The following is a 27,952-nucleotide window of genomic DNA, read 5'->3' as shown; positions in this document are numbered from 1 at the left end:
ATAGAAGGCATTCAGAAAAGATTAATTCTGAGGGCCCAGGGAAAAGACAACTGGCTTCTAAAGCGGTGGTTTTCAATTTTTTCTTGTTTCAGGACCCCTTTACTCTCTTAAAAATTATTGAAGACCTTCCCCCAAATAAGCTTTTGTTTTTGCAGGCTGTATCCATTGATATTTACTGTGTTAGAAATGTAAACATTTTAGTATTAAGCTATGGGTGTTCCACACTTGGACCCTCTTCTCTGTAACCCTTGGCATTCTCATTGACTTTAGTGGATTCTCAAATCTACTTCTCTAACCATAACCTCACTGCTAACTTCTAGTCTCACATTGGCAATTACCAATTAAACTTCTTGAACCTGAATATCCTGTAGACATCTTAAACTTAACATGTCCAAAACTGATTATCTTTCCTTCCAAACCCTCCTTTCTTCCTAACTAACTTACTATTTCTGAGAGTATTGTCATCTTCTCAGTCATCTAGACTCCCGATCTAGATGTCATTCTTGATTCCTCACTCTCTCTCTCTCTCATCACTACCCCTTTAACTGGCCTGTTACCAAAGCCCTGTTGTTTTCACCTTCATAATATCTCATCACTTTATGCCTAGATTAGCTGGTTGGTTTTCTGGCTGCAAGTCTCCTTTGCTTCTACTCCAGTCCATCCTCCACTCAGCTGTCCTGTGGATCTTCCTAAAATGCAGTTCTGAGCATGTAACTCCCCTACTCAATAAGCTTCAATGACTCCCTTTTACCTCCAGAAAAAAATATAAAATCCCCTTCATAAACTGCTCTCACCCCAACACTTTTTCAGTCTTCTCCTATCTTACACACCCTCCACCATCACCCCACTCTATAATCTATAACCCAGAAACATTGACTTCTTTGATATTTCTCAAACAAGAAACTCCAACTCCCAACTCCAGGCACTTTTCCTGATTGTGCCCCCATGCCTGGAATGCTCTGCCTCCTTACCTTTATCTTCTAGCTTCCCTAGTTTCTTTCAAATCCCAATAAAATCTCAAGTTTTACAGGAAGCCTTTCATGAGGCCCCTTAATTTTAGTGCTTTTTCTTTATTGATTATTTCAAATTAATCCTGTACTTTGCTTGTTTGTACATGGATGTTTCCATGTTGTTTCTTGACTGTCTTTTACCTTTCTTGGTATTTCCAATGTTTAGAATAGTATCTTTCATGTAGTAAGAGCTTAATAAATGTTAATTATGGATTCAGTACTTATTGTTATGAAAAGTTTTGACCTCATGGACCCCCTGAAAGGGTCTTCTATGAGTCCACAGAACACACCTTTAGAATTACTGTCCCAAAGAACTCAAGCATGTTTCTGTTCATGCTTCTGGGGAAAAGTAAGTGGCCAAAAAGCTTTCTATCCCAGTGCCTCTAATTTTTGCTTCCTTCCCCACCATACTCAATTTCCAAAGTGACCTCCAAGATAATGAAAGATGGAGAAAAAGTTTGCATAAGTCGTCTCCCAAAGTCTACTGAAATAAGACAGCTATCGTGTTAATGTTAATTCTTCTTAGAATAATGTTGGTATCGGGGTTTGATTTAGATTTTGTCTCAGACAATTCTCAGATGAAGAAATTGAAACTATTTCTAGTCATATGAAAAGATGCTCCAAGTCATTATTAATCAGAGAAATGCAAATTAAGACAACTCTAAGATACCACTACACACCTGTCAGATTGGCTAAGATGACAGGAAAAAATAATGATGATTGTTGGAGGGGATGTGGGAAAACTGGGACATTGATTCATTGTTGGTGGAGTTGTGAACGAATCCAACCATTTTGGAGAGTAGTTTGGAACTATGCTCAAAAAGTTATCAAACTGTGCATACCCTTTGATCCAGCAGTGTTACTACTGGGATTATATCCCAAAGAGATTATAAAGAAGGGAAAGGGACCTGTATGTGCACGAATGTTTGTGGCAGCCCTTTTTGTAGTGGCTAGAAACTGGAAACTGAATGGATGTCCATCAGTTGGAGAATGGCTGAATAAATTGTGGTATATGAAAATTATGGAATATTACTGTTCTGTAAGAAATGACCAACAGGATGATTTCAGAAAGGCCTGGAGAGACTTACACGAACTGATGCTGAGTGAAATGAGCAGGACCAGGAGATCATTATATACTTCAACAACAATACTAGATGATGACTAGTCCTGATGGATCAGGCCATCCTCAGCAACAAGATCAACCAAATCATTTCTAATGGAGCAGTAATGAACTGAACTAACTATACCCAGAAAAAGAACTCTGGGAGATGACTAAAAACCATTACATTGAATTCCCAGTCCCTATATTTATGCACACCTGCATCTTTGATTTCCTTCACAAGCTAATTGTACAATAATTCAGAGTCTGATTCTTTTTGTACAGCAAAATAATGTTTTGGTCATGTATACTTATTGTGTATCTAAGTTATATTTTAATATATTTAACATCTACTGGTCATCCTGCCATTTAGGGGAGGGGGTGGGGGGGGTAAGAGGTGAAAAATTGGAACAAGAGGTTTGGCAATTGTTAATGCTGTAAAGTTACCCATGTATATATCCTGTAAATTAAAGGCTATTAAATAAAAAAAAAAAAAAAAAAAAGATTTTGTCTCAGAATCCTTTCTCCTTCAAGGATGTACAGAGAAGTATCTGTATTCAGTGACACAGCAAAAAATCCGTGGGATCAAAGGGATCCTGCTCATACCCAGAAGTTAATCCTATTTTTTTTTTAGTAATATTATACCTAAATTTCCTTGAACATTTGAACAAGTTTTGAGAGCTTACCATAGTCACTGAGGCTTAGGATTTTTCAAACACTATCTTACCATGTTAGTTTGCTCCTGTATGTTGAGTGTCTATTGTTCTATCAATTGATGTGTCTACTTTTTTTTAACTAACACCAGTATAACTGCTGGTTTAAGTCTTTTCTCCATGGGTCAGAAGGTCAACTAAAACATTAGTACTAAAGAAACTGAGATCATAAGTATGATGAAGACTAGGTAGCTTTCTCTAGCAATTCCTGACTGAACATCTCACAAATGCAGACTCAAGGAAAGGAGAATGGAGCAGAAATGCACCCCTGCTACTGGAGACAAATTAGGCACAAGTACCCCATTGATGGTGCATCAGGAGCATCACCTTTATGGTGAAAATCCAGAATCCTCCTCCTTGTCTGATTGCATCAGTAAATGAGGACAATAAATGGCATACACATGCCTTGGGTGCAATGGAGGATGAAGTAATGGAAAAAGTAAATGCGTAAGTGGAGATGACCTCCATTTAGATGTGGTGTCTCTTTTGGAAAGCTCCTTTTCACCAGTCTGTCTTCACTTGTCTACAGAAAGGACTACAGCTGTGTCTGGATGATCCTGCTCTGGATGATGGCCTTGGTGACAACCACAAGTCCACAGAGCGTGAAAATCAGTCAGTCAACAAATATTTATTGCTTACCATATGCCAGGCACTGGGATAGGATATCAAAAAAAAGACAAAAAAGAAACCAAAGAAAAAATCAAACTCAGTCCCTGCCTTTAAGAAGCATGTATTCTAATGGAGGAAAGAACATAAATGACCAGGTACATAGTACTTGAAGTCCTACAAAGTACATTCCTCAAAACAATACTGTGAGATATGCAATACAAGTAATTTTGTTCCCATTTTATAAAGGGGGAAACTGAGGTCCCCATAAATCAATCAAGAAGAGCTTTATTTTTTATTAAGGGTTTTATAATTAAGTGAATGGGCACCCAAGTGGTTAAGTGAATAGAATGCTAGAGTCCTGAGTTCAAATCCAGACTCAGATACTTATTAGTTGTAAGTCATGTAACATTGTTTGCCTCAGTTTTCTCATCTGTAAAAATGAACTAGAGAAGGAAATGGCAAATCACTCCAGTATTTTTGCCAACAAAACCTCAAATGGGGTCATGAGGAGTAGAAAATAACTGAAACAACAAAGCAACAACAACATTGAGTTGAGGCAGTTGAGCAGCTCAGTGGAGAGAACACTGGGCTTGGAGTCAGGAAGATGACTTTTTCCTGATCTTAAATCTGGTCTCAGACACTTAGCTGTGTGACCTCCCTATTTGCCTTAATCCACTGGAGAAGGAAGTATCAAACCACTCCAACATCTTTATCAAGAAAATCCCAAGGGAGGTTTTGGCATGTTATGATCCATGGGGTCATGAAGACACAATTCAACAACAACAGCAAATTGAGCAAATACAATAAAATGAGTTTCTTCACTGGAGCCCTTTTGGGGAACCCAACTACTAGTTGAGGATCATTATGGGAGAGGAAAGGGGCAAACCACAGAATGGCCTTAAGTCATTGGACAAAGCCATGGATGACTCATCACCTGTGTTTCCTTTTTAGGGACTCCTGGAACCCCCAGCCACGATGTACAGATCCAGTTCCCTGGCAACTCATTTATAGAGTAGTGAGACTAATAGGCTCCCTACGTGATTTCTAGGCTATCTCAGCTGACTTAGAGATATAAGGAAACTTTGATTTTCTGCTCATTTTTCAGAGGAAACAGAGATGATTGGGAATCTTTTCATCCCTGAGGGAAAGGGATTCTCCTGCAACTTTAAAAGTTGGGGGGCTATGGAAGGGAGGGGAAGTGGCACCAGGATGCCCATTAATGCCAACAAAGAACAATAATGAGAACATCTAAATGAGAGAGAGAAAACTCAAAGGTTGTTAGGAAGAAGAGAAGGAAGCACGTCACACTTCTTTCAACAGTAAAGTGTTTCCAGATTGCATCAATTTTTTTGGCCCATCTGAAGCCTTCCCTGGGATCTCTCCCAAACTAGATTGGGGATTCAAAATCCTCAGCAAACTAAGCTCCTTTCCTTGGCATTTCTCTCTCTCTTCTCTCCCCATTCCACTGCAAATCAGCCCCCGTGCCAGACTTTAGCTCCTGCCAGGATTTAGCTGCTCGAGTACAACTGTGTTTATCCAAAGCTCTCAGGGACACCCAAAGCCTTTTAGATAAATAAAAGTTTTGATGGAAAAAGTAAAATGTATTCTGACCTGCCAGGATGGAGCTGACTTTGAGGGATTCTAGATCTGACACTGTTCTCCTCCAGCTGACAACCAGGCTCACGCAAGAAATCAAGCAAAGAGGGTGAATGCAATCCAGCTGTTCTAGGGCTGTGAGGAAACCTGGGATGCCCCTGACAATTCCCAAGCAGGCTGCTCACCTCTATGAGCTCCCAAGGATCCCCCAAAGAACTTGTGCTCCTTTCTTTCCCTAAAATCTGAGGAAGGAAATTTTCCCCTTTGGGACACCCTTTGTTTGTGCAGTAAAATACTAGGCTACCATCAACTTATGGCTCAGTGTGGCAAAATTCCTTTGTTCCAAATCAGATCAAGAAACCCTTCTTAAATACCTACTATGTATCAGTACAAAGAGAGGCAAGAATGCATTCCTTGCCCTCAAGTAGCTCATAGTCTTAAGTTCCTATGACTTTTTAGTCTACCCCATCTGAGAAGCTGATGAAAGTGAAAAATATTCCCTCATCAGTGACCACATAGGATAAAAATTTGCATTTGAATCAATTCTGCACTCATTCTTATTGAGTATGCAAGCATCACTCAAGCCTTAATTAAGCTGTTTAAAAGACACAAATATTTTGCTAGGGTCTTCAGACAAAAGGTCTCAATGACTCCTATGTACCACACATTTCCCCATGATCCTAATCTAATTTTCCACATCCTAAATTCATAGATAGAGGGTATGAGAGATGGAAATAAGGAGGAAGTAAACAAGTAAAAGAATTTGCCATGTCAATACTGAAGATCTAAGACAAAAGTCCCCAGCTTTTAGGGGAAGAGGAATTATTTATTTTCTCAAGTCCTTGAGCTCACAAAATATGTCAAATGAGGTATACTTGAGTAATAGGTTTTTTTAATTTTTATGAACTCCTATCGTCATTTGGAGATGGTTGGTCCAGTGTTAGGTCTGGAGTCAAGAAGTCTCCTCTTACTGAGTTCAAATCCAATCTCAGATACCAGCTTTGTGACCCTGGGCAAGTCATATAATCCTGTTTGTCTCAGTTTCCTCATTTTTAAAATGAGCTGAAGAAGAAAATGGCCAATCATACCAATAACTTCATCAAGAAAACTCCAAATGGTGTCACAAAGAGTTGGAAAGAACTAAAAAACAACTGAACAACTGGTCTAAATTCAATTAAATTATATTCAACAAACATTTATTAAATCCCTTACTGTGTACATCAAACTGGAGAAGGGACAAAGTTTAGTGAAAATATAATTCCTGTCCTTATAGAGCTTATAGCACATTCAAAGAAAGAAATAGGTAGTTTTTTAATATGATCTTACATATAAATGCATAAGCAAGGTGCAACATATTTTATGAAGTGTGATGGGGGGGGAAAGAAAGATCATTAACAGTTCTTAGGGGTGGGAAGACAGAATCAGTAAAGGTTTTTGGGGGCAAACAATATAAAGAAAGCCATAGTGGTATCAACCATCACATTTGATCTGCTTATTAGACTTTTGGTTTGAACTTTTTCTTATTTTGTCACATAGGACAGTCAGTTGTTGTCCTTTGTTCTCAAAGAAGATCAAAATGACATGACTATGTAAGAGTCAAGTTACACTATATCTGACAATGGCTGATCAGACTAATATGAACTCAGAATGCTTTATTCTCTACTTTATAGTGTTCTGTATATAACAGCTGCTCAATAAATATAAGTGCAAAAAATAAGCTGCTCCATAAATAGATTGGATGATCCAATAGATAGAGTGCTGGGCCTGGAATCTGGAAAACCTGAGTTCAAATCAGGTCTCAATCCTTATTGGCTGGGTGACTCTGGGCAAATTATATAACCCCTGTTTGTCTCAGTTTCCTCATCTGCAAAATGAAAATAATAAAAGCATCTTCTTCCCAAGGCTGAGGGTCAAATGAAATAATAATTGTATTTAGTACAATGCCTGGCAGATAGTATGAACTAAATAAAGGTTAATTATTACTGCTGATGTTGTTGTTTGTTGAATTAATAAATGATAGAATACAAAAAATTTGTGACATCTTCAGTCGTCCTAATACAACTTATAATCAGCCTAAAATAGATCTTTAGGAGTTGCCTGAGGCAAATATATGTTAAGTGATTCGTCCAGAATCTTTCAGACAGTGTCAGGGATAGATTTGAAGCCATCTCTTCTTGACTGTATCTAGTGCTTCCTCCAGTGTCACACAGCCTTCCCTCATTTAAATCTAATTCACTTGTATGTCAGGGGAATCATCTCCCTAATGTTATGGTGCTCTTCAAGAACAAGGGACAAACAACAACAGTATGCTGCCTGTTACATGAAAGAGTGAAACAAACCTAATCTTGAGGGATGGGTGTAAGTTATGTACATGCTGACTGAAAATCAGTTCCAACAAGTTCATTTTTCTCTGAGTTAGTGGAATTCCATTAGGGATCCATTCTCTCTTACCTTTACTCCTGTCGCCATGTCTGCTATGGAAAGGACTTCTCCAATGACAAGACTTTTCCTGACAAAATTCTTCTTCTTCTCTGCCTGAAACAAGCCATATCTCATGTTAAGTCTTCACCATATTTGGACCCCTGAAGACCAATGACTCCCATTAGAACCACCAAGTTCCAGCGTTAGCCAGGATAGGGGGCCTGGGCTTCTACCTGTCGAGCCTCTGATAGCTTCATCTGGTAACTCAACAACTAACCCCAGCACCTTCTGATATCTCTTTTTGGATTGTGGTCTGAGCCCACTCACTCCTTTCTAGTATGTTCTTTTTGAAGATACTTTTAGAAACATGGTAGGTGTGTTTGAGTCAGTACTAATCACATATTTAGAAATTCCCATCCTCCTACAATCCAGCAAATAGGAGAATTCTGGGGAAACACTCCAGTCGGAAAAAAATCAAATGCAAATTATTTTTAGAGAGCTCTTACTCATAGTGCTTTAATGAGTCCTGGATCACCTTAAGGAAGGATTTGAACTCACATCCTCTGGCTCCAAACTCAGTGCTTTTTCCACTGTACCATATTACTCCCTTTAAAGTGTTTTACCTATATAATGTCATTTGAGCTCCACAAAAACCCTCTGATTATCTCTATTCTAACAAAAATGGAATAGAGAAAGTAAGCAACTTGTCTATAATTACCTTGTCTAGTGTTAAGTGGGATATTCAAACCTATATTTATTCTGACTTTAAATCCCATGTGCATTCTACCTCTAAACATACTTCTGGATGGCTGCCAATCTGGGGCATCTCAAAGCTGCCAACTTCCTTACTACATGTGGCCCCTTGCTGCTAGGAAGATTTTACAGTGTCAGCATTTTCTTTGGTTCCTCTGCCCAGGGTTATATGCATTCCCATTACCACCATTTTTATTGATTTTTGTGATGTTTCCCTCCCAGTTAGTTTTACTTATTATGTTTAATAGGCAGTTAGGTACCACAGTATATAGAACTGGAGCCTGGAGTTGTGAAGACTCATATTCAGGGGTTTAAATCCGGCCTCAGTCATTTACTAGCTGTGTGACCCCAAGCAAGTTATTTAACTCTATTTGCCTTAGTTTCCTTATCTGTAAAATGAGTTAGAGAAGGAAATAGCAAATCATTGCAGGATCTTTACCAAGAAAACCCCAAGTGGAGTCACAAAGAATTAGGCTTGACTGAAAATGGCTGAACAACAACAAATGAAATAATCCCCCCATTTTATAATCTGGGAACCCTAGAAATGGCCAAAGTTATTTGCTCCCTTTCTACATTCTCTTCGTGGCAGAATGATCCTTTCAAATACAAGTTCATAGATATAGATACAAAACTTGAAGGAATCTCAGAGGTCATCTAGTAACATCCTCTCTTTTTTACATACGAGAAAACTAAGATCCAGGGAAATGATGTGATTTGCCCAAGCTCATATAGTGGTAAGTACAAGGGATAAGATATGAACCCAAATTCTTTGATTACAAACTCAGCTTTCTTTCCCCTATTAAAGAAATCCTTACAAATGTTTGCCTGTTAATGCTCCATAATTGACATAATAATCCCTTTCTAAGTATGGACAGAACCATCTTCCGTAATCAAATGTAGAATACAAATGTTACAATCTCTCTGTTTTGGTGAAAGAATAATAGCTAATGTTTATATAGAGTTTATCATGGGCCACACATTGTGGTGAGTACTTTACAAATTTGGTCTCATCTGGTGCTCACAACAATCTTAGGTTGCGAGTGATATTATTATCACATTTTGCAGAAGAGGAAACTGAGGCAAACAGGGTTAAGTAACCCATCCAGATCACATAGTTAGTCTGAGACCAGATTTGAATTCTGGAAATTAAATCTTCCTGACTCTAAGTCCAGCACTTTATTTAGCAGTTCACCTTGGTCAAAGACTATACTAATGGCTAAAAAAGAGCATTGAACCAAGTCAAAAGAGAGGTGAAATTCTAGTCCCCAAGTCACCAATAATTAGTTGTGGGACCATGTATAAGATACTTTGCTACTTTTCTTTTCTCAATTACCTTTTCATCTAAAATAGACTAATTGATTTCAAATGTTTCTCCAGCTTCAATATTATGACTCAATTGACAGGTTTTGATCTTACTACCCAGGTTGATAAAAAGTCTTTATATTTTTGCATTTATATTCTTTACCAGAGTCTGCTAAGTGGAAAGAGCTTTGGTTCAGGAGTTAAGATGACCCAACTTCAAATGTGGTTTCAGATATTTATTTGCTAGTTGTGGTGTTCACTAAATTCAGTCATGCTCAACTCTTCATGATCTCAACTGGGAATTTTCTTAGTAAAAATTCTAGAGTGATTTGCCATTTCCTTCTCCAGCTCATTTTACAGCTGAGAAAATGAGACGGAGTTAAGTGATTTGCCCAGAATCACACAGATAATGTCTGAGGCCAGATTTGAACTCAGGAAGCTGAGTTTTCCTGATTTCACACCTAGCATTCTATCCACTGTACCACCTGGCTACCTCTAGCTATCTAGCCCTAGGAAAGATCACATAACTTCTATCAGACTCAATTTCTTCATCTGCAATAAGCACTATATCAATGCTAGCGATCATTATTAATAGTGCTTACAACATGCTAGTGATTGTGCAAAGTATTTTATAATTATTATCTCCTTTGATCTTCACAACAACCATAGGAGGTAAGTGCTATTATTATCCTCACTTTATAGATGAGGAAATTGAGGCAAATAGTGATTCTCCTAAGGTCAGATAACAGTAAGTGTCTCAGAGTGCCCAGCTCTATCAGACTCAAGTGCCCAACACTATATCCATTATGTCAGTTCTCCCTGCATCAAATCTTTTTCTTAGTTACAGGAAGCCTCCATATGTATACTTTACAATGATTTGATCTGCATCAATAATACATCCCTCCAATGCAGAAAGTTTGTTTTTCCAACAAATTTTCATAAATACTCAAGTATGTGGATAATCTAAGTGACATGGGACTCCTTTTGACATGACTGGCATTTCTTCACTTCAGACTTCAATAGAGTCATCAACACTAACATTTCTAGTCACTTTTTTTTTCTTTGAATAATATTTTATTTTTTCCAATTACAGATAGAAACAATTTTTAACAATTTAAAAAAATTTTGAGTTCCAAATTCTCTCCCTCCATTCTTCCCTTCCCTTTCCTAAGCAATCCAATATAGATTATCCATGTGCAATCGTGTAAAACATAATTCCATTTTAGTCAAATTGTAAAAGAAAACACAGACAAAAACAAAAAACAAAAAAGAAAGCAAGTGATAGTATGTTTTGATTTGCATTGATATTTCATCAATTTTTTTCTCTGGATAGTATGTATAATTCATCATGAGTCCTTTGGAATTGTCTTGGATCACTGTGTTGCTGAAAGTACCTAAGTCCTCCATAGTTGATCATTGTACAATGTTACTATTACTGTGTACATTGTTCTACTTCTGCTCACTTTATTTTGCATTGGTTCATGTAAATCTTTCTAGGTTTTTCAGAAATCATCCTGTTCATAATTTCTTATAGCACAATTGTATTTCATCACAACCATATACCACAACTTATTCAGCCATTTTCTAGTTGATGGGGATTCCATCAATTTCTAATTCTTTGCCACCACAAAAAGAGCTACTTTAGAAATATATATATATGGATTCTTTTCCTTTTTCTTTGACTTCTTTGGGATACAGAACTAGTTGAACTATTACTGGATGAAAGATGTGACATAGTATATAGCCCTTTGGGGATAGTTCCAAATTGCTCTCCAGAAAGGTTGGATCACAGGAAAATTTCTATAAACTTGGGATAGTAAATGCCATCTCCATCCAGAGGGAGAATTGTGAAAATTGAATGTGAAGTGAAGCATAGTATTTTCACCTTTGTTTTTGATAGTTGTTTGTTTGTTTGTTTTTTCCTTTCTCATGTTTTCCCCCTTTGGCTCTGATTTTTCTTGCACAAAAAATATGGAGATTTTTTTTAAAAGAATTGTATATATTTAACCTATATCAAATTGGTTGCTGTCTGGGGGACTGAGGAAGGGAGAAAAAAATGGAGCACAAAGTCTTACAAAAATGAATATTGAAAACTATTTTTACACATATTAAAAAAATTAAACATTATAGAATTTTTTTTTACAAAAAAAGAAAGGTTGCATCAATTAACAATTAAACCAATAATGCATTAAATGCTTAGTCAGTTTTAACATGAAACTCTGATTTAGAAGGATTTTTTTTAAAATATTGAGTCATCCACAAAGACCAAATACCTAATGTTATGATGGCTAAATATATATATATATATATATATATATATATATGTGTGTGTGTGTGTGTGTGTGTGTGTGTGTGTGTGTGTGTGGGTGTGTGTGGGTGTGGGTGTGGGTGTATGTATACACACACATACACATATTTTTTTAAAAAAATAGAGTTATATAAGTGTTCCTTAGGGCAACTAGGTGATGCAGTGGAAAGAACACCAGACTTGGAAAGTCTCATCTTCCTGAGTTCAAATGTGGCCTCAGACACTTAATCCTATTTACCTCAATTTCCTTATGGCAAACCACTTAAATATCTCTGCCAAGAAAACCCTAGATGGAGAATCAGATAAACCTGAAAAATGACTGAACAAATAATAACAAAGTTCTCCCGATGTCTCTGTATGAAGGATGTAGTCCTAAACAAAACTAGAAGACATTGCTTAAATATCCCTGGAGTCCTCATTTTACATGTATTTTTTTATCTTTGATCTGTGATCTTCTCTCTGATGTAGAAACTATCTCCCATAATATAAATTTCTATCCATTCGTGCCTGCCTGTCCTGGACTGCCCTTGCTCTCATACTCCCAAAAACCTGCAACAAGGGATTCTAAACTTCCCTGCATGAGCCATCATCTAGATTTCATCATATTACAAGGACAGCAGGTAGGCGGTACCCTAGCTCATCCATGACTCTCATGGCATGACTGGTTCATCTTTCTTTCTGATAACACATTTCTTTAATGATATCATTTATCCCACTTCTCCTATGAATTTTCTTTCTTGTAAAATATGTTGTAGCCTATTTGGCCAACCATGTAATTCTTCCACTTTGGCTGACCCACAACTTTAATGCTTTAGGGACTGTGATATTTCATGATTCACATCATGGGACAGTGCAAGTAACAAAGGCTTTTGAGTCAGAGGACTTAGATCCAAATTCTACCTCAGAGATTTACTAGCTACGTGACCCTGGGCAAGACACTAAACATCTCAGCCTTGATTTCTTCATCTGTAAAATGGAATAATAATAGCACCTATTTCTCAGGGTTATTCTAAGGATCAGATGACATAATATTTGGAATAAGCACTCTGTAAACCTCAAATTGCTACATAGCTATTAAACATTACCTAAGGTATTTTGGTGTCAAAAAGGTGAACCATTATTTCAAGGAGAATATCAAGATCTTTAAAGGAACTATGCAGTTTCCCCAAGGCAACATAGTCTACTCTTCTCCTGTTCAGTTTCGAGTCCAGATACTATCCATTTGCAGTAGCTGGTCCAAGATATCTGCACTGATGGATGAGCTTGATAGGTTCCTCATCCAATCCCATAATATAGTTTGGCTAGACTAGGGTATTCATCAGCCTTTTGGGTTTTCATGTGCGGAAAATCCCATTTAATCCAATAGTTCTCTCTTGATTTTGGCAGTTTTTTTTTCCCCTGTTAAAAGGGTCTTCTGACTGTTCTTCAAATAATAACAACTGATGGGTTAGTCTTATAAACCTGGAAAATTGAAAATAGAGCTCTATACTCCTTTCCTTAATAGTAATAACAATAATAACATCTAATGCTTATATAGCACTTATTATATGCTAGGCACTTTACAATTATTTGATCCTCCAGTATAGTTTGGCAACTCTTACATTGTCTTGGAACAAGTGGGAATCTTTAGATTAGGTGAGTTGCTCATGGCCACACAATTAATATAATCAGGGAACGCTTAGGTTCAAGATGAAACTTTAGTATAAGCATTCCAGTTTCCCTACTCTGCCACATACCTCTCCTAAAACATGGTTGCCCGATTTAAAACTCTGTGCTAAGAAGCTCTTGCTTAGAAACATGAATCTCATTCAATCTACAAAGGCATTGTAGTAGAGTGGACAGTGTTGGACTTGTAAGAAGAAAAGTCTGGATTCAAATTCCCTAGCTATATATTCCTGAGAACTCAATCTTTCTGAATCTCATTTCTGCATCTATAAAATGGAAGAATTAATAACACCTACCTCACAGGATAGATTGTTAGCTAGAAATTTGAGATAGAAGCTAAAAAGGCTTTGCAAACTTTAAAAATTCCCCATAAAAATTAATATTAGCTGTTTCTGGGCATGTTATTTCATGACCACAGGCTTTATCCCTAACTCAGGAAGATCATATATAGTGATCTAGAAGGAGACAGGGTGAGACCTTCAGCATTTGGGAAAAATAAATTGAGGTAATGCCCTACTTCTGGCAAATCAACAGTCGTTGCAGCGAGTAGAATAATAGATAGATCACTGTATCCGAGTTAAAAATTTAGCCTCAGATGCTTACTAGATGTATGATTCAGGGCAAGTCACTTAACCTCTGTCTGCCTCAATTTCTCCATCTGTAAAATGGAGATAATATCACCTACCCCCCAGGGTTAGGGCACCTAAGTGGTGCAGTGGGATAGAGCACTAGACCTTGAATCACCAAGACTCATCTTCCTAAATTCATATCTGGCCTCAGACACTTACTAGTTGTGTAATAGTATCTTTGCTAAGAAAACTCCAAATGGGATCATGAGGAGTTGAAAGTGACTTAAACAGCTGAACAGCACTGCCTCCCAGGGTTTTTTGTGAGGATCAAAGAATTGTAAAATACCTAGAACCCATTTTAAAGGTAAGGAAAATAAGGCTTTCAAGTTAATTGGTTTCCCCCTGAAGTCAAACAAGCAAAAAGCAAAGCTACAATTTGAGCTTATGTTCTCTGCCTCTAAATCCAGCTATGTTTCCACTATCCTACATTGCTGGCCTGGCTATCTCTACTCTAATTTTGAGTAGCTTCCTTTTCCTTCAGACTTGATATTAATCTTCTCACAATGTGATGACCTCCACCCAAAAAGGATATGGTTATTTTATACTGACAGGCAAGTATGCTAAAAGTTTATATTTGGAGCGATTTATGGTATTGTAATCTTCCTGAAGAAAAGGAAACTTTCCAGGGGGAGGAGGAGGACCAACAATTGGACACCAGACTTTAAAGCAAGAATCACTTCTGAATCCATCTTCCTGATGTGTGACAAGGACCCACACCATGACCTTAAAGAACTGGGCACAGCTCAGAGTTTTCCAACTGAGAAGTCCTGATTGCTTCAGTCTTTGCCCATTTTCTTATTACAATAAGTGACCCTTCATAGTTCTGTCTGTATACATTTTCTCTTTTCAGAATCACACTGCTTCAGAGTTTCAACATATTGCAATTTCTTAAACACAACCCTCACAGTTGACACTTTGTCAAACAGTAAAGCATCCTTTCTTGGCCTCCATTTGTGGCTGTTGGAAATCCTAATGTGATTTCTGTTGGATATTCTAGAAGCCTTTATTTTGGGGGTCCTTCTGCCCCCATCCCAGCTAGCTTGTACAATCCATAAGCATTTTAAATATTCACTTAATGTCTTTTGTTTCACTCACAGCCTGTCTTCATTTTGATTGTTCAGTATAAGGAGAGCAATTATTTTGTTAATTTTGTTCATTTGGTTTGGTTGTTATTGTGTTTGAAAGCCTCTTGGGGTCTTTTCTGAGCTTAGTCATCTTCTGTTTTAGTACTTTGTGTGCAGCCTCCATCTCTTACTCCATTTATGTGTTGACTTTTCTTCTGGGACAAGTTTGCAGACCCCTTTATTCTTGTTGCTGCTACCCCAATCTGACAAAATCAACACCACATATTCAAGATCTAATCTTTCACTGATTCAGAAAACTCTGATTTGACAAGCATTTATTAAGTTATTAGCATTTACTAAGATAGAAAAGCAAAGACAAACTAACCCCAAATCTCAGGGACCTTACATTCTATCAATAGAAACTGGTTCTGGACGCATCTGGGCAGAGAGTGGATAAGATGTTCGAAGTGAAGTCAAGAGACCCGAGGTTATTTATTAGTTGTGTAACTCTGGAAAAGTCAGTTAACCATCCTGTTTCCTCATCTATTGTGACATTTTAGTGTCTAGAGATATATAACTTCTAGGAAATTAGTCATTTATGAATAATGCTAGCATTTTAATAAAAGAGGTCAATGGCATTTTTGAATATCAAAAATACTCATGTCAGAGTACTCAAGGCTCATATGGCCTTGGAAAAGTAGATGTTCCAATCAACTCTGAATGGTTAATAAGAAATGAAAGATAATAAATATTACAATGAAGGGTTGGAATTATTCTAATGAATGTTGATTAAGTTATTTACTTCTAAGTTATCCTCAGCCTTGGACAATCCAAATAAAGAATCCATATCCCCCTACCCAAGCCTAAGCAGAAGGCAATGGGCCAGGGATTTAAACTTAGATGAGAAGTCTGATCTTTGTTCTCAAAGAGGACCAAGATCAGAGAGGTGATACCATGATATGCAAGTGAATTGGATTTAAATGAGGGAAGACTGTACAAAGTCATTTTCTCCTCAAGAGTCATCTGAGACCAGTGGCAAGATAAAGATCAGGATACTTGGTCATGGACTTAGTTGCAACAAGACACTATAGTCTAGTCACCCTTGGATGGAGTAGCTATACTCAGGAGAAAGATATTAATTCTATCTTCCATCAGCCCTGTCCTTGAGAGATTAGACAAGGAATAAGAGGGAAAAAAACCTTGGTCTTCCCAATTTTAAGAATTGGCTATTAAAAGAAGCGGGAAGTTATCATTTTTCTCACTATAAAATAGGAATAATAACATTTACTTTCCAGGGTTGTTGTAAAAACTAAATAAGATAATAATTGTGACGTTCTTAGCATAGTGCCTGGCACATAGTAAGTACTATATAAATGCATGTTTACTTACTGACATGTATATTTAATATAAAATAAGCACGCACATTTATGTATATTATATGTTAATAAATATATCTATACATATGTGTACATGTTACATATATCACTTGCTCTATGTATGTATGAACATTTACAGTATTATATGTATACATATGTATATGATCATTTATCAACTGAGTATAAGTAGGTATGTTATATATTAAATAAATTTACATATTTTACAAATACCTCGATTTTAATAGCTTCAGCAGGGTTTTTTGCTTTAGGGTTGACAAGGATAGCTTTCATTTTCTCCATTGAGCTGCCATGGAGGCCTAATTTCATTTTTAAATGTTACTAATTGTTCAGCTAGTATTTCTTCGAGTTAAAAATAAAATCAAAAACAAAAATAAAAAAATATTCCCAACATAGTTAAGAACCAAGCAAGCCATTCTTCATGGAAGCACTTAGAAAAAGGACTAGAATAATCCTTTAAATGTGGAAACTCTTAAGTGAGCCTCTTTTTGGTCAGTAAACTTACACAAATTCAAATCAAATCTTCATCCAAATTTATTTCAATGGGCATGTCTATTTCCTTGCCATAAATAAAATGGAAACCAGGCATCCAATCTCGGTTCCCAGGTCTAACAGAGACTACATTTAGATCAGTCCTCCCAGGACATGGTTGGATTATAAAGGAAAACCATATCTCACTTTAATGAGACAGATAAAGTTCAACTACTTTCCCAACTAACACTGGAAGACTATTCCTAGGCCAGACCGCAAAGCAGAGTATTCTGGGAGGGAATGGTTTGTGTTGTTTAGAAAATGCAAATACTGCTCTTTTAGATTAAAACAGATGGAAAGAAGAAACAAGGAGAGAAACTGAGGACATTTGGGCCTGAGCAAACCACCCATGACTTCTCAGTTCTGTCAGAATAGTAGGACATTTCTAATGTAGTCTGAGGCTGAAAGTAACCTTGAAAACTACTTAAGAATTTTAATAAAACATTCAAAAACTACCTGGCCCACTGTCCCAGCATTGCAGAAAGAAGAAAGAAAAATGAAGGGGAAAGCAGAACTCCATGGCCAGGGGTCAGATTTCTAAGCTATTAAGATAAATGTCTCACTTGTGTATATGTGGGGCTGATCCCAATGACTTGTCCTAAAGCTTTAAGGGACCTCAGGGGCAATGAAGACATACCCTGTCATTTTAATTAGGAGGAAACCAAGGTCCACGGAAGCAGTTAGTTGGCACAGTAGACAGAGTACTGGACTTGGAATAGTAGAACCAGAGTTCAAATTTAGTCTGAGATACTTAATCTTTATTTGCTTCAGTTTCTTCATCTAAAAATGGAGCTAATTATAGCATCTATTGTTGTGAGAATTAAGTAATATTTGCAAAGTTATTTGTAAGTCAGCATCAGGGGTAGGAATTGACTCTAACAGTCCTACTCAATTCAACAACATTTATTGATTACCTACTGTATTCTAGACATCAGAGATATAAAAATGGGAGGTAGAGAGGGAAAGGGGGAAGAGAAGGAGATAGATCCTAAAGGAACATCACCACCATCAGCAGCAGAGATAAATGCTATGTAATAATAATAATTCTTGGAGGGTTCTTTGATCTGACCTATTTGAATATTCCTTCCATCCATAAAGATTGAAAGCCAGTCATATCTTTTCATCTTGTTCAGGGTCTCCTACAAACTCACCACTGAGGATCCACCCAATGTTCTGGGGACCTTCCTCTAAATATTTTTTATAGCTTAGGCTCCACTTGACAGTTTCAAGGTACTTTCACACGAATTATCTTCTCTGATTCTCTCACAATCATGCTGAGTTAGTGATGGCAGCTTTCATTATCCTCCTTTGACAGAAGATGAAACAGATAGGATAAGTGACTTCTCTTGCCCAAGGTCACATACAATGTAAAATGGGGGCAATTTCTCCTAGGTAATTCTTGTTGCCTGGCTGCTTCCAAATGCTCCCCCAGGAGTTACCATTGAGACAACCATGAGTCATGTATCTCCTATGACTCAACCCTCCAAATCAATCCATCTAAGAGTGTATTGAACTCACAGCTGGATTCTTAAAGAGGATGTGAACTCCTAGCCAAGGTGCATGGAGAGATTTAATTCTGTGGACAGAAGAAACAGGTGCAAGACTGGTGCTGCCTCGGGATGGGATCATGCAGGCTCAGGAATATTGTGTGTGTGTTCTGGTAAACCCTAGGAACTTTCCTTCTTTTTAGGTTTGAAATTATTGGAACATTTCAAATCTATTACAGATGGCAGGGGTGGAAAGGGGAGGAGAGGGAAAGAAGTGAAATGGAAATATTTTAATGGCTTATTCTTGGCCTGAATAGTGTCCATGGAGATCTGGAAGTAAACACCAAGTGTAACCTAGCTCTGGCTTCCACTACTCCACTCATTGGTTAAAAGGACACCATTATTACATATCACATATTGTTTCAGGATACAGATGAATGTCAGCAAAAGGTGACAGGAAAACAAAATAAAATCAGAATGAGGGAAAGACAAAAGTGCAAAAAATGTAAACATATGTACTTTTTATCTTGATGATCTGATATTTCTCTGAAGGGTGTGAATCATAAAGCATTTTTTCTAGAATTACTGAAGTAGACCACAGCTCCAGCTATTTGCAGAATAAAATTTTAGAGTCTTCTAGAGCAGATGTGCTGCTGAAGTTTGTGAGAGTACAGTGAAGACAGGAGACTACAACAAGTTGCCATTATGTTCTTATTATTAGTCTAATTTCCTTTTGGTTTATTAATTTTTGAGAATTTACTGAAAGGAAGAGAATAACTAGAGCCTGGAAGAACTTCATTCTAGACTAAGAAGAACTTCCAAGGGTCATCCAATCTAGTGCTCTAACTCCTGAAGGCAATATACGTACAGGAAAAACATTTCAGGAAGGCTACATACAGTAAAGAGAAAACGTATTTCTGTGTGTACAATTAAGAGTACTAAGAGAGCTGTAATTTTAAAAAAGAAAGAAAGAAACCAAGTCTAGTGTGTAGCCTTCCTCATAAAGTAGGGAATTGTACAGGTTAATCTGGCGGGTTCAATAGAGTCTGGCAGCAATTAGCAAAAAGCATAAAAGGATCAACCTTCGTGTCTGGGTTTCAGTTACTGACACTCAGTTAAGCTGTGGACATGTTGAGCTGATTAGGGGAGCTGGAGACTTTATCAGTAATGATTGGCCTGAGGCTGAGATTTCTCCTGATGACCCTGAGCACTAAATATACTCAGAGGGGCTCTGTTTCCTTAGCCAAGTAAGATCATGCTGAATAGACGTGATACCAATGGGAGCAAATAGGGGAAGGCTTGGGATTCTATCCACAGGTTCCCTGAAACCTGGGATAATCTAAACTTGAGTTAACTGAGTTGATTTGAAATTATATATTCCCTCTTCACCTCCACCTTATAGAATTACCTGTCCTCCTACAAAGTATAGAGTGGATGCCTGATGCATCCAGTTATTAGCACTCTTCCTCTAGAAATTTTAAGGTGTGTTTGTATATATGCTATGTATGTGTGTGTATATATGTATACATGTACATACATACAAATATACATGTATATACAGAGATATATGCTAGTATCTGTATATATGTATTTGTCTATGTGTATGTTTATGTGTTTGCATGTATGTGGCCATGTATGTATATGTCTATGTGATGAATTTGCTTTCTTGTAAATATGTTGTACCTCCTAATAGAACATGAACTACTTGAGGGCAGGAATTATTTTGTTTCTTAATATATCTCCTCAATGCCTAGCCTAGTACCTTGCAAAGTTAACATAACACTGGAGACAATGCCCTGTGGCAGACAGAAACCTCCTTGCTCAGTTATCTCCTGAGCAATTTCTTAGACCACATGATAAACTGGGTCTGAAAGGCAAAAGATTAAAGCTCCTATTCTAATAGAGAGGAGATGTAGAAGCCAAAAAGAAAGAAGGACATTCATAGAGTCATACTGGCTTTGTATAAAATAAGACTACCATGTCTTATTTTATACATAGTAGGCATTTAAATGTTGTCCATTTAACCTACTGTTAAACTGGCTCCATAAAAAATAATTTTTTGATCTTGGTCAGTTCTTTCAACTCTTCTGTGTTGAGATTTTCATTTTCCAGATGAATATGTATGGATTATTTCATACAAAAATTGTGAAAATATACCAGGTTGCTATTTCTATCTTCCTGGCAATTAATTGTGAGTCAAGTTTCTATGAGAGGAATAATCATTTTCTCAGTGCTCAGCTTCTGCCTATCCTTTGCCAAGGATATTTTGGTTCCAAGCTCCACAGAGAAGCAGGCTCAATTCCAAGTGGCCACAAAAAGTTGGGCCAAATTATGAGTCATCTCTAGCAAAAAAGACCCTGAGAAAGGTTGGTCAGTGATGAGGTTGACTTGTGGGTTTGGCTGAACTCTATCATAGATGCAAGGTATACAAAAGGTATACAAGATCTGCTCCAAACTTGTATACCTTTCTTACCCAAAAGAAGCATTAGATCAGCCCTCAAAAACATACTGGGCTCTCTTTGTTTTTTACCATTTTGTGTGGTTACACAATGGGACAGAACAGATCTCCATACTTAATGCTGAAATGGAAAAGGGTATCTCTAAAACAGAACTCATCTTTGGTAGAGGGATAAAGATTTAAATTAACAAGCAACTGATTTTGTTGACCTCTACTCCATGTCAGCTCATTCTCTTCTTACAGTAACATGTAAAAAATGTGTAAAAAAAAAAAATAAAAATTTTTTTAAAAGTATGAATTAAATTTTGAAGCCTTTTTTTTTCTGAAACAGATCAGGATAGAAATCAGTGTTTAATATACCCTTACAATTTGTGTGACAAAAAGAGGATTTCTCTATAAATCAGTCAACCCCAAATAATAATCAGTGCTCACATTTAACCATTTTAAAGTTTACAAAAAGTTTACTAAAGTTTACTAAACTAAAGTTACAAAGTTTACTAAAAACAGTCCTCTGAGGTAGAGAATATATTGTTATCCCCATTTTGGGCTGAGAAAAATTAAAACTTTACATTTTATAGTCCATATGGATAAAAAAAATTGCAACAGGTGACCATGGAAACTATTAAATGAGTGAGTGAGTGAATGAAATAGAGTTTATTTACAGCAAACTACACCCCAGGCCCTCTGGTAAGCTTGTAATGATGCAATTACAAATAAGCAAGATATTTCTTGCTCTCAGGTCGCAATGGAGAAATGAAAGGGATGGGGAGGATGTAAGATGGCAGCAGCATGATTTAGTAATGTCAGGGAAGTGATGTGAAGACCTGATTTCATGCAAGATAACGCAAAAGCTCAGCCATCAAAGCCTAGGGTCTCAGGGGATGAATCCAAAGTTCAAATAGGAGAAGGAAGAAGGGATAAAGGAAATAAGGAAGATGGTTGGAGTAAAAGTAATATGGCTTGGAAATGACTAGGAAGTCAAAAATCAACATATATTCAGAACTTTTCACCTAAAAATTATTTCAATCTCCTAAAACATGCTTTCATTTCTCTACTGATCAACATAGAGATTATGTCCTAAGAAACAGGCAAGGTAATTGTTAGAATCAAAATAAAGGGCTAGAGCATCAGAACACTGTGGAAAGAGGTAAGACATCTGACACTTAACTATACTGACAGAATTATAAAAAATATCACTTAGAAAATTAGAAGGCATTATGGTACAATATCATAGAAAGACAGCATTAAAGAAAGGAAGACTCGTGTGACCCTGGGACAGTAACTTAAACAAAACAGTTCCTAATCTATGTTGGTAGAGGAAATTTTCTTAGTGGAAGTTCCCCTAAAACTACCAAAAAATAAAGGTCTGTAATAAAAATCCAATTTAAACTGACAAGAATGAAGAATAGAAAGAAATATACTAATTATCTATATTAAATGAGAATGAATAGACAGAAATAATCCAGATATGGTTTCAGGAGTTTCTTAAAATATATGATATGGAGATTACTGAGGTATATAGGAACTGGTGGCTATATTGAAGGGCAAAGAATTATGAAAGAATGAGATATAAGGAAAGGTGCAGTGATAAAAAGGTTACAGTCATAAAAATAAATTTCAGAATTTTTCATTGTGAATGTAGAACATTTTGGGATGATGGAGAGAACATCTGGTAACATTCCTGAATCTGGCAGAGGAGTAGAGAGTGATGGAAGTTGAAGAGATTGTTGAACTGGAAAGTGGGATATTCTTTAACTCTCAGAAGCACTAGATATGTTTGATCACCCTCTTCCCCTGGTTGTTCTCTCCTTTCTGTTTTTGTGATGCTATTCTATTTCACCTTCTACCTATTTGCCCATTTTTTATCAAACACTCCTCTTGTCCTTGTTTCTTTCAGGACATTATCATCCTTTCAATATTCCAGGTTTTTAATGTCATAATTAGCTTGTAGTCCTTACTATCCCCCTCACTCTACACATATAAGTTAATAAATTTTGTCATTTTTACCTTCACATCACTCACATTTCTCTCCTCTCACATATATTGCCTTAATTCAAAGTCCATTCTCAAATCTCATTTATTGCAGCAAGCTTTGAATTGCTCTTGCTGTCTTCTTTCACCAATTCAGTTCATCCTTCAACCTGCTGCCAAAGTAATTTGACAGTTAAGTTCATATTTGAACATTTGATTCCCCTACTTAAATCCAGTGGCTTTCTATTGTTCCTAGGATAACACAAATTCCTCTGTTTAGATTTTAAAGCTCTATTCAGCCTAATCTCAAGCACTCTTCTTTGTGTTATTGGATTTTACATTGCCTCCTGACCTTTGAAATCTGGCCAAATGAGGCTTCCCTCTGTTCTTTATACAAGACATATAATCACTCACCTCCTTGCCTTTATGCTAGTTGTCCCACATTCTTGGAATGCACTCCCTCCTTAACCCCACTTCATAGTCCATCAATTACATTAAAATGCAATTCAAAAGGGAGTGGGGGTGGAGAGGGAGGGAGAAAAAATTGGAACACAAGGTTTTGCAAGCCTTAATGTTGAAAACTACCTTTGCATGTATTTTGAAAAATAAAAAGCTATTACTGTTTTTTAAAGATGCAACTCAAGTCCCACTTTCTGTATGAAGTCTCTCATGATCCTAAATGCTAGTATTCTGCTTTCCGAATAACTTGGTCTTTAGCTACTTTGCACATATTTGTATATATTTATTTTATATTTATATATGTACTTAATGTTTTCCCTTTTAGAATGTAAGCACTTTGAGAGTAAGGACTTTTTGTTACTTGTAACCATTACATTATGAATAGGAACTATTTTATGTGTCTTTTTGTGTCCTTGGTGCTTAGCACAGTGCCTGACACATAATAGGTGCTTAATAAATGATTACAGATGTTAAAAAATAGATTACACAAAATCACACGCAAAAAAACCCCAAAACTTACCTGTTCCTGAATTGCACGTTTTAACTGAGGTAAGCCCATGGTAAATTTCACTCTCTGAAATGTCAAATCCCTCATTTCATCCAGACTTAGGTCGTATCTGTGAAAAACAGATGCCAAAAGGATGGTTTTTTTAAAAAAAGGTACAGATAATTTGAAAAATAAAAAAAGAGTGCCAGCAGAAATTAATAGAATAGTATTATTCTGCTATAAGAAATAATTGACAGGATGAATATAGAAAAAAAGATTTACACCAACTGATGCAAAGTAGTGGGGAAAAAAAAACAGCCAGGAAAAGAATATAGTCATGATATAATGTAAATGGAAAGAATAAATTCCCTTGTCCCCCCCCACACACACACACACACAACTCAAGAGAAAATGAATGTTGCAAAATTACCGAAAGAAAGAAAGAAAGAAAGAAAGAAAGAAAGAAAGAAAGAAAGAAAAGATAAAAGAATACACCTTGTCCCATACCTTTGCTGAGGTGGAAGAGTATGAGTTATCTGTGGGTGTGGAATGGATTGCTTCAAAATATCAGATTATTTTGATAAATTGATCAGTTTTGCTGAATTTTTTTTTCTTTTCTTTCTCTTTTAAAGAATTGTATAAGGATTTATGCACACCTGCATTTTTGATTTCCTTCACAAGCTAATTGTACAATATTTCAGAATCTGATTCTTTTTGTACAGCAAAATAACGTTTTGGTCATGTATACTTATTGTGTATCTAAGTTATATTTTAATATATTTAACATCTACTGGTCATCCTGCCATCTAGGGGAGGGGGTGGGGGGGTAAGAGGTGAAAAATTGGAACAAGAGGTTTGGCAATTGTTAATGCTGTAAAGTTACCCATGTATATATCCTGTAAATAAAAGACTATTAAATAAAAAAAAAAAAAAAAAGTACATACATCAAAAAAAAAAAAAATTATATAAGGGATAGCTTTCCGGGAAGGGAAAGGGGAAAATAGATTACAGGAAAACCTAGTAAATGAAAAAAAAAAAAAATAACAAAAGAAAATTTAAAAGGAAAAAAAAAGAGGATCAGGTAAAATTTCTTCTAAAAGCTTTCTCAACATGTTATGGGTTCAGCCTATCTTCTGTGTGAATATACAAAGATACTGAAATCCTCTTGTTATATAATGTACACCTTATAATTGACATCATTTCGTAGGCTTATCAACTCTTAGAGTAAGGAGGGACCTCCGAGATCAGTTGATCCCACTGAATACATGAGATCCTCCATCACAAGTGACTATGAAAAACCAGGAGGGCTGTCTTCCTGAATAACATGTCTGGATTGCAGCAGAAATCCCAAAGTTAGCATTAGAACAAACTTGGAAAGCATCTCTATGAATCACAAAATATAAGCGTTGGAAGGTACCTTAGTGGTCCCCTAGTCAGACCAATAACCAAAAGAAATCTTCACAGTAATGGTGAGTAGTAAACAGATAATGCCTTGGGGCAGCTAAATTGGGCAGCGGAATAGAGCACCAGCCCTGGGGTCAGGAGGACTTGAATTCAAATTTAGCCTCAGACAATTGACACTAGTTGTGTGATCCTGTGCAAGTCACTTAAAGGCAACTGCCTCCTCCCCCCCCCCAAAAAAAAAAAAAAAAAAAAGATGTCTGAGAACAGGATTTAAAAGAAGTCAATTGCTATGTATCCAAAGTACTTTTCTCTGGCTGAGAACCCTCAATCCCAGAAAAGTCTGGAAAGGCTAAAAACTATATGAAATCCTATGGGAGGAAGGGATTACCCAAGTATAGTTATCCCTTCTATATGCTGGTATTCTCAGTCCTGCTTTCAACACATCACAGGTCAGCATAAGAAATTTAAATGGGAATTTGGGGAGAGTTTTGCAGAAACTGAAGATGACACTCAAAAGCCAGCAGATGAGACAGAAAAAGTTTAGAAACTCAGAAATACATAAAATATATGTACAGTATTTTATAAAATCAATGTTTTATCTTTTAATTTCATAATAATTAAGACTTCTTCTCTGGTATGAAGAGCGGGCCAAAACATTTTCCACAGATTTTCCAAATCATGGGGGCCCTGCACTCCTAATCCATATGATTAGAAGGGATAATTGTACAAGTTCCTTAACTCCAGCAGTCTTATCTCAAGCACTTTCCCCTGTCCCCTAATCAGGGGAAGGAGCAGCACCAATATAGAATTATAGGTCTGAAGAACAGCCTAAAGTCTCTGGAGGAGGTAGGCCCACTGAAGATGGAAGAAGAATTTTCTTGACTGCTTGTGGGCTCAGATTTTGGGTGCTTTGAATTTTCTGTTGAATCAAAGTCTTACAGTTGATATTTCTGTAGCCTGAGTAATGGCAGGAGAACTGAGGGGTTTTTTTCTTTGTGTAAACTTAGACATGATAATATTCAGGGGAGAGATTTGGGTTCACAGGAACCATGAGAGGAAAGGACACTCAAGGGAATCTTGCCCATTCTGGTCCCTTCTCTTGAAGGTTCCTTTTTAAAATAGTTCAATGGAAAGAAAGGACGCCTTAAAAACCTAAGAAAAAATCTTGGCAAATCAAAAGCTATACAACATCTTCATTGAGTCTATTAACTTTTACATTAAATTATAACAAATTAAAAAAACTCTAAAATCAGCAAAAAGCAAACTCAATAATCTCTCCTCTAAGTAGAACACTTGCTTATAATAAACACAGAATCCAGAAAGAAGTGGGGAAGGAAAACCCTGAACAAAAGCATCCCAAGACCACAAAAGTAATTGATGTTCAAGTTTTCAAAGTGGCACATAAGAAAAGACTTTAAAAACTAATTTTAAGCCAAAACTACAACTAAATCCCAAACACAAAAGTCTTGGTGATGGGAGTTGGGTGGAGAATAAACAAAGTCTATCTTGGCTGAAGCAATACACTATGATATGGTCAGGAATACTTCACATGAAAGAAGCCTTTCAACAAGCCTAAATGAAAAAAATCCTGAAGAAAAATAAACAATAGAGAGGAAGAAGGGTGGTGGGGAGAACCACAGAAAGATACAGGCAATCCTTGATTTTCTGAGGGTCTCTATCTATTTTGGCTATTAGCCAAACTCTTTCTTTCCCAGTCTACTTCCAACTGCATAATTTGGGATCTGTTCTTTGCTATTTTGAGTAACTTCATCAGAGGACAAACTGGAAAAATGGAGGTGATTCTCAAATTGGTCCTGCAGCAATGAGAATGGGCACTGGTAACAAATGCATAACTATTAACCAAAATCAGTGAATATATTATCTGTGGGTATGCTAGGTAATGGGATTTCTAAAGAGGCAGATTATAAACCAAGTACCTTAGGAGCACAGTGATTCTTAAGCTAGGGTCAAGAAGATGGAATTCATTAATTTAGAAAAGAAGAAAGTTCCATCTTTATTTCAAGGTAACTGGTTTCCTTTGTAATCCACTGTATTTTATTTGATGTGTTTTAAAACATTTTGAGAAGGATCCTTAGGTTTTACCAAATGGCCACGAGGGGCTAACTTGAAAAAGTTAAGAACCCTTCCTTAGAGGTCTATTTTCCCAACATAATGAAATGTTTTAGATTTTCATATTGTTAGCTTTCTTTCAAAAATGTTAAAAAATACAGAAAAATAAGTTTCAAGATGTAACAGATATACTTGTTTCCCTAGAAATCTCTACCACATTGGAATTCATATACTTACAAAAATGATCTCCTTGGTATTTTTCTGCCATGCTAAGGATGCTTCCTGAAAACATTTCTCTCCACCAGGATATGGACAATTAAAACCTAGAGATACAGCTGCTATTATCTCACAAGAGGTGCAAACCCAAAGAGAAATTTAAAATTTAATGTCACCAGTGCTGCTGTCAAATGGTGTCCTTTATTAACTAGATTGCAAGCTTTGGAGAGCAAGGACTAAGTAAGTCTTCGTGGATCTGCCCTATACTCAACATAATTTCTTCCACAGGGCATGAGTCGTTAACAT

The 27,952-nt window shown here is 36.7% G+C and overlaps 1 protein-coding gene across 4 annotated transcripts in view; it reads right to left on the bottom strand.

The window, feature by feature from the left end:
• Positions 1-27,952, bottom strand: part of ACOXL (acyl-CoA oxidase like) — a 495,343-nt gene that overhangs the window by 429,419 nt on the left and 37,972 nt on the right. For all 4 annotated transcript variants that reach the window (XM_031950986.1, XM_031950985.1, XM_031950987.1 and 1 more), the window contains exons 2-3: positions 23,990-24,086; positions 7,479-7,562 (exon numbers count right to left, since the gene is read on the bottom strand). In XM_031950986.1, coding sequence (XP_031806846.1) covers positions 7,479-7,562; positions 23,990-24,086 — 181 coding nt within the window. The remainder of the gene's footprint in view (positions 1-7,478; positions 7,563-23,989; positions 24,087-27,952) is intronic.

Source organism: Sarcophilus harrisii, chromosome 2 (assembly GCF_902635505.1).
Source record: "Sarcophilus harrisii chromosome 2, mSarHar1.11, whole genome shotgun sequence".
NCBI classification, from domain to species: domain Eukaryota; kingdom Metazoa; phylum Chordata; class Mammalia; order Dasyuromorphia; family Dasyuridae; genus Sarcophilus; species Sarcophilus harrisii.
This window is presented reverse-complemented; position numbering and strand designations above follow the sequence as displayed.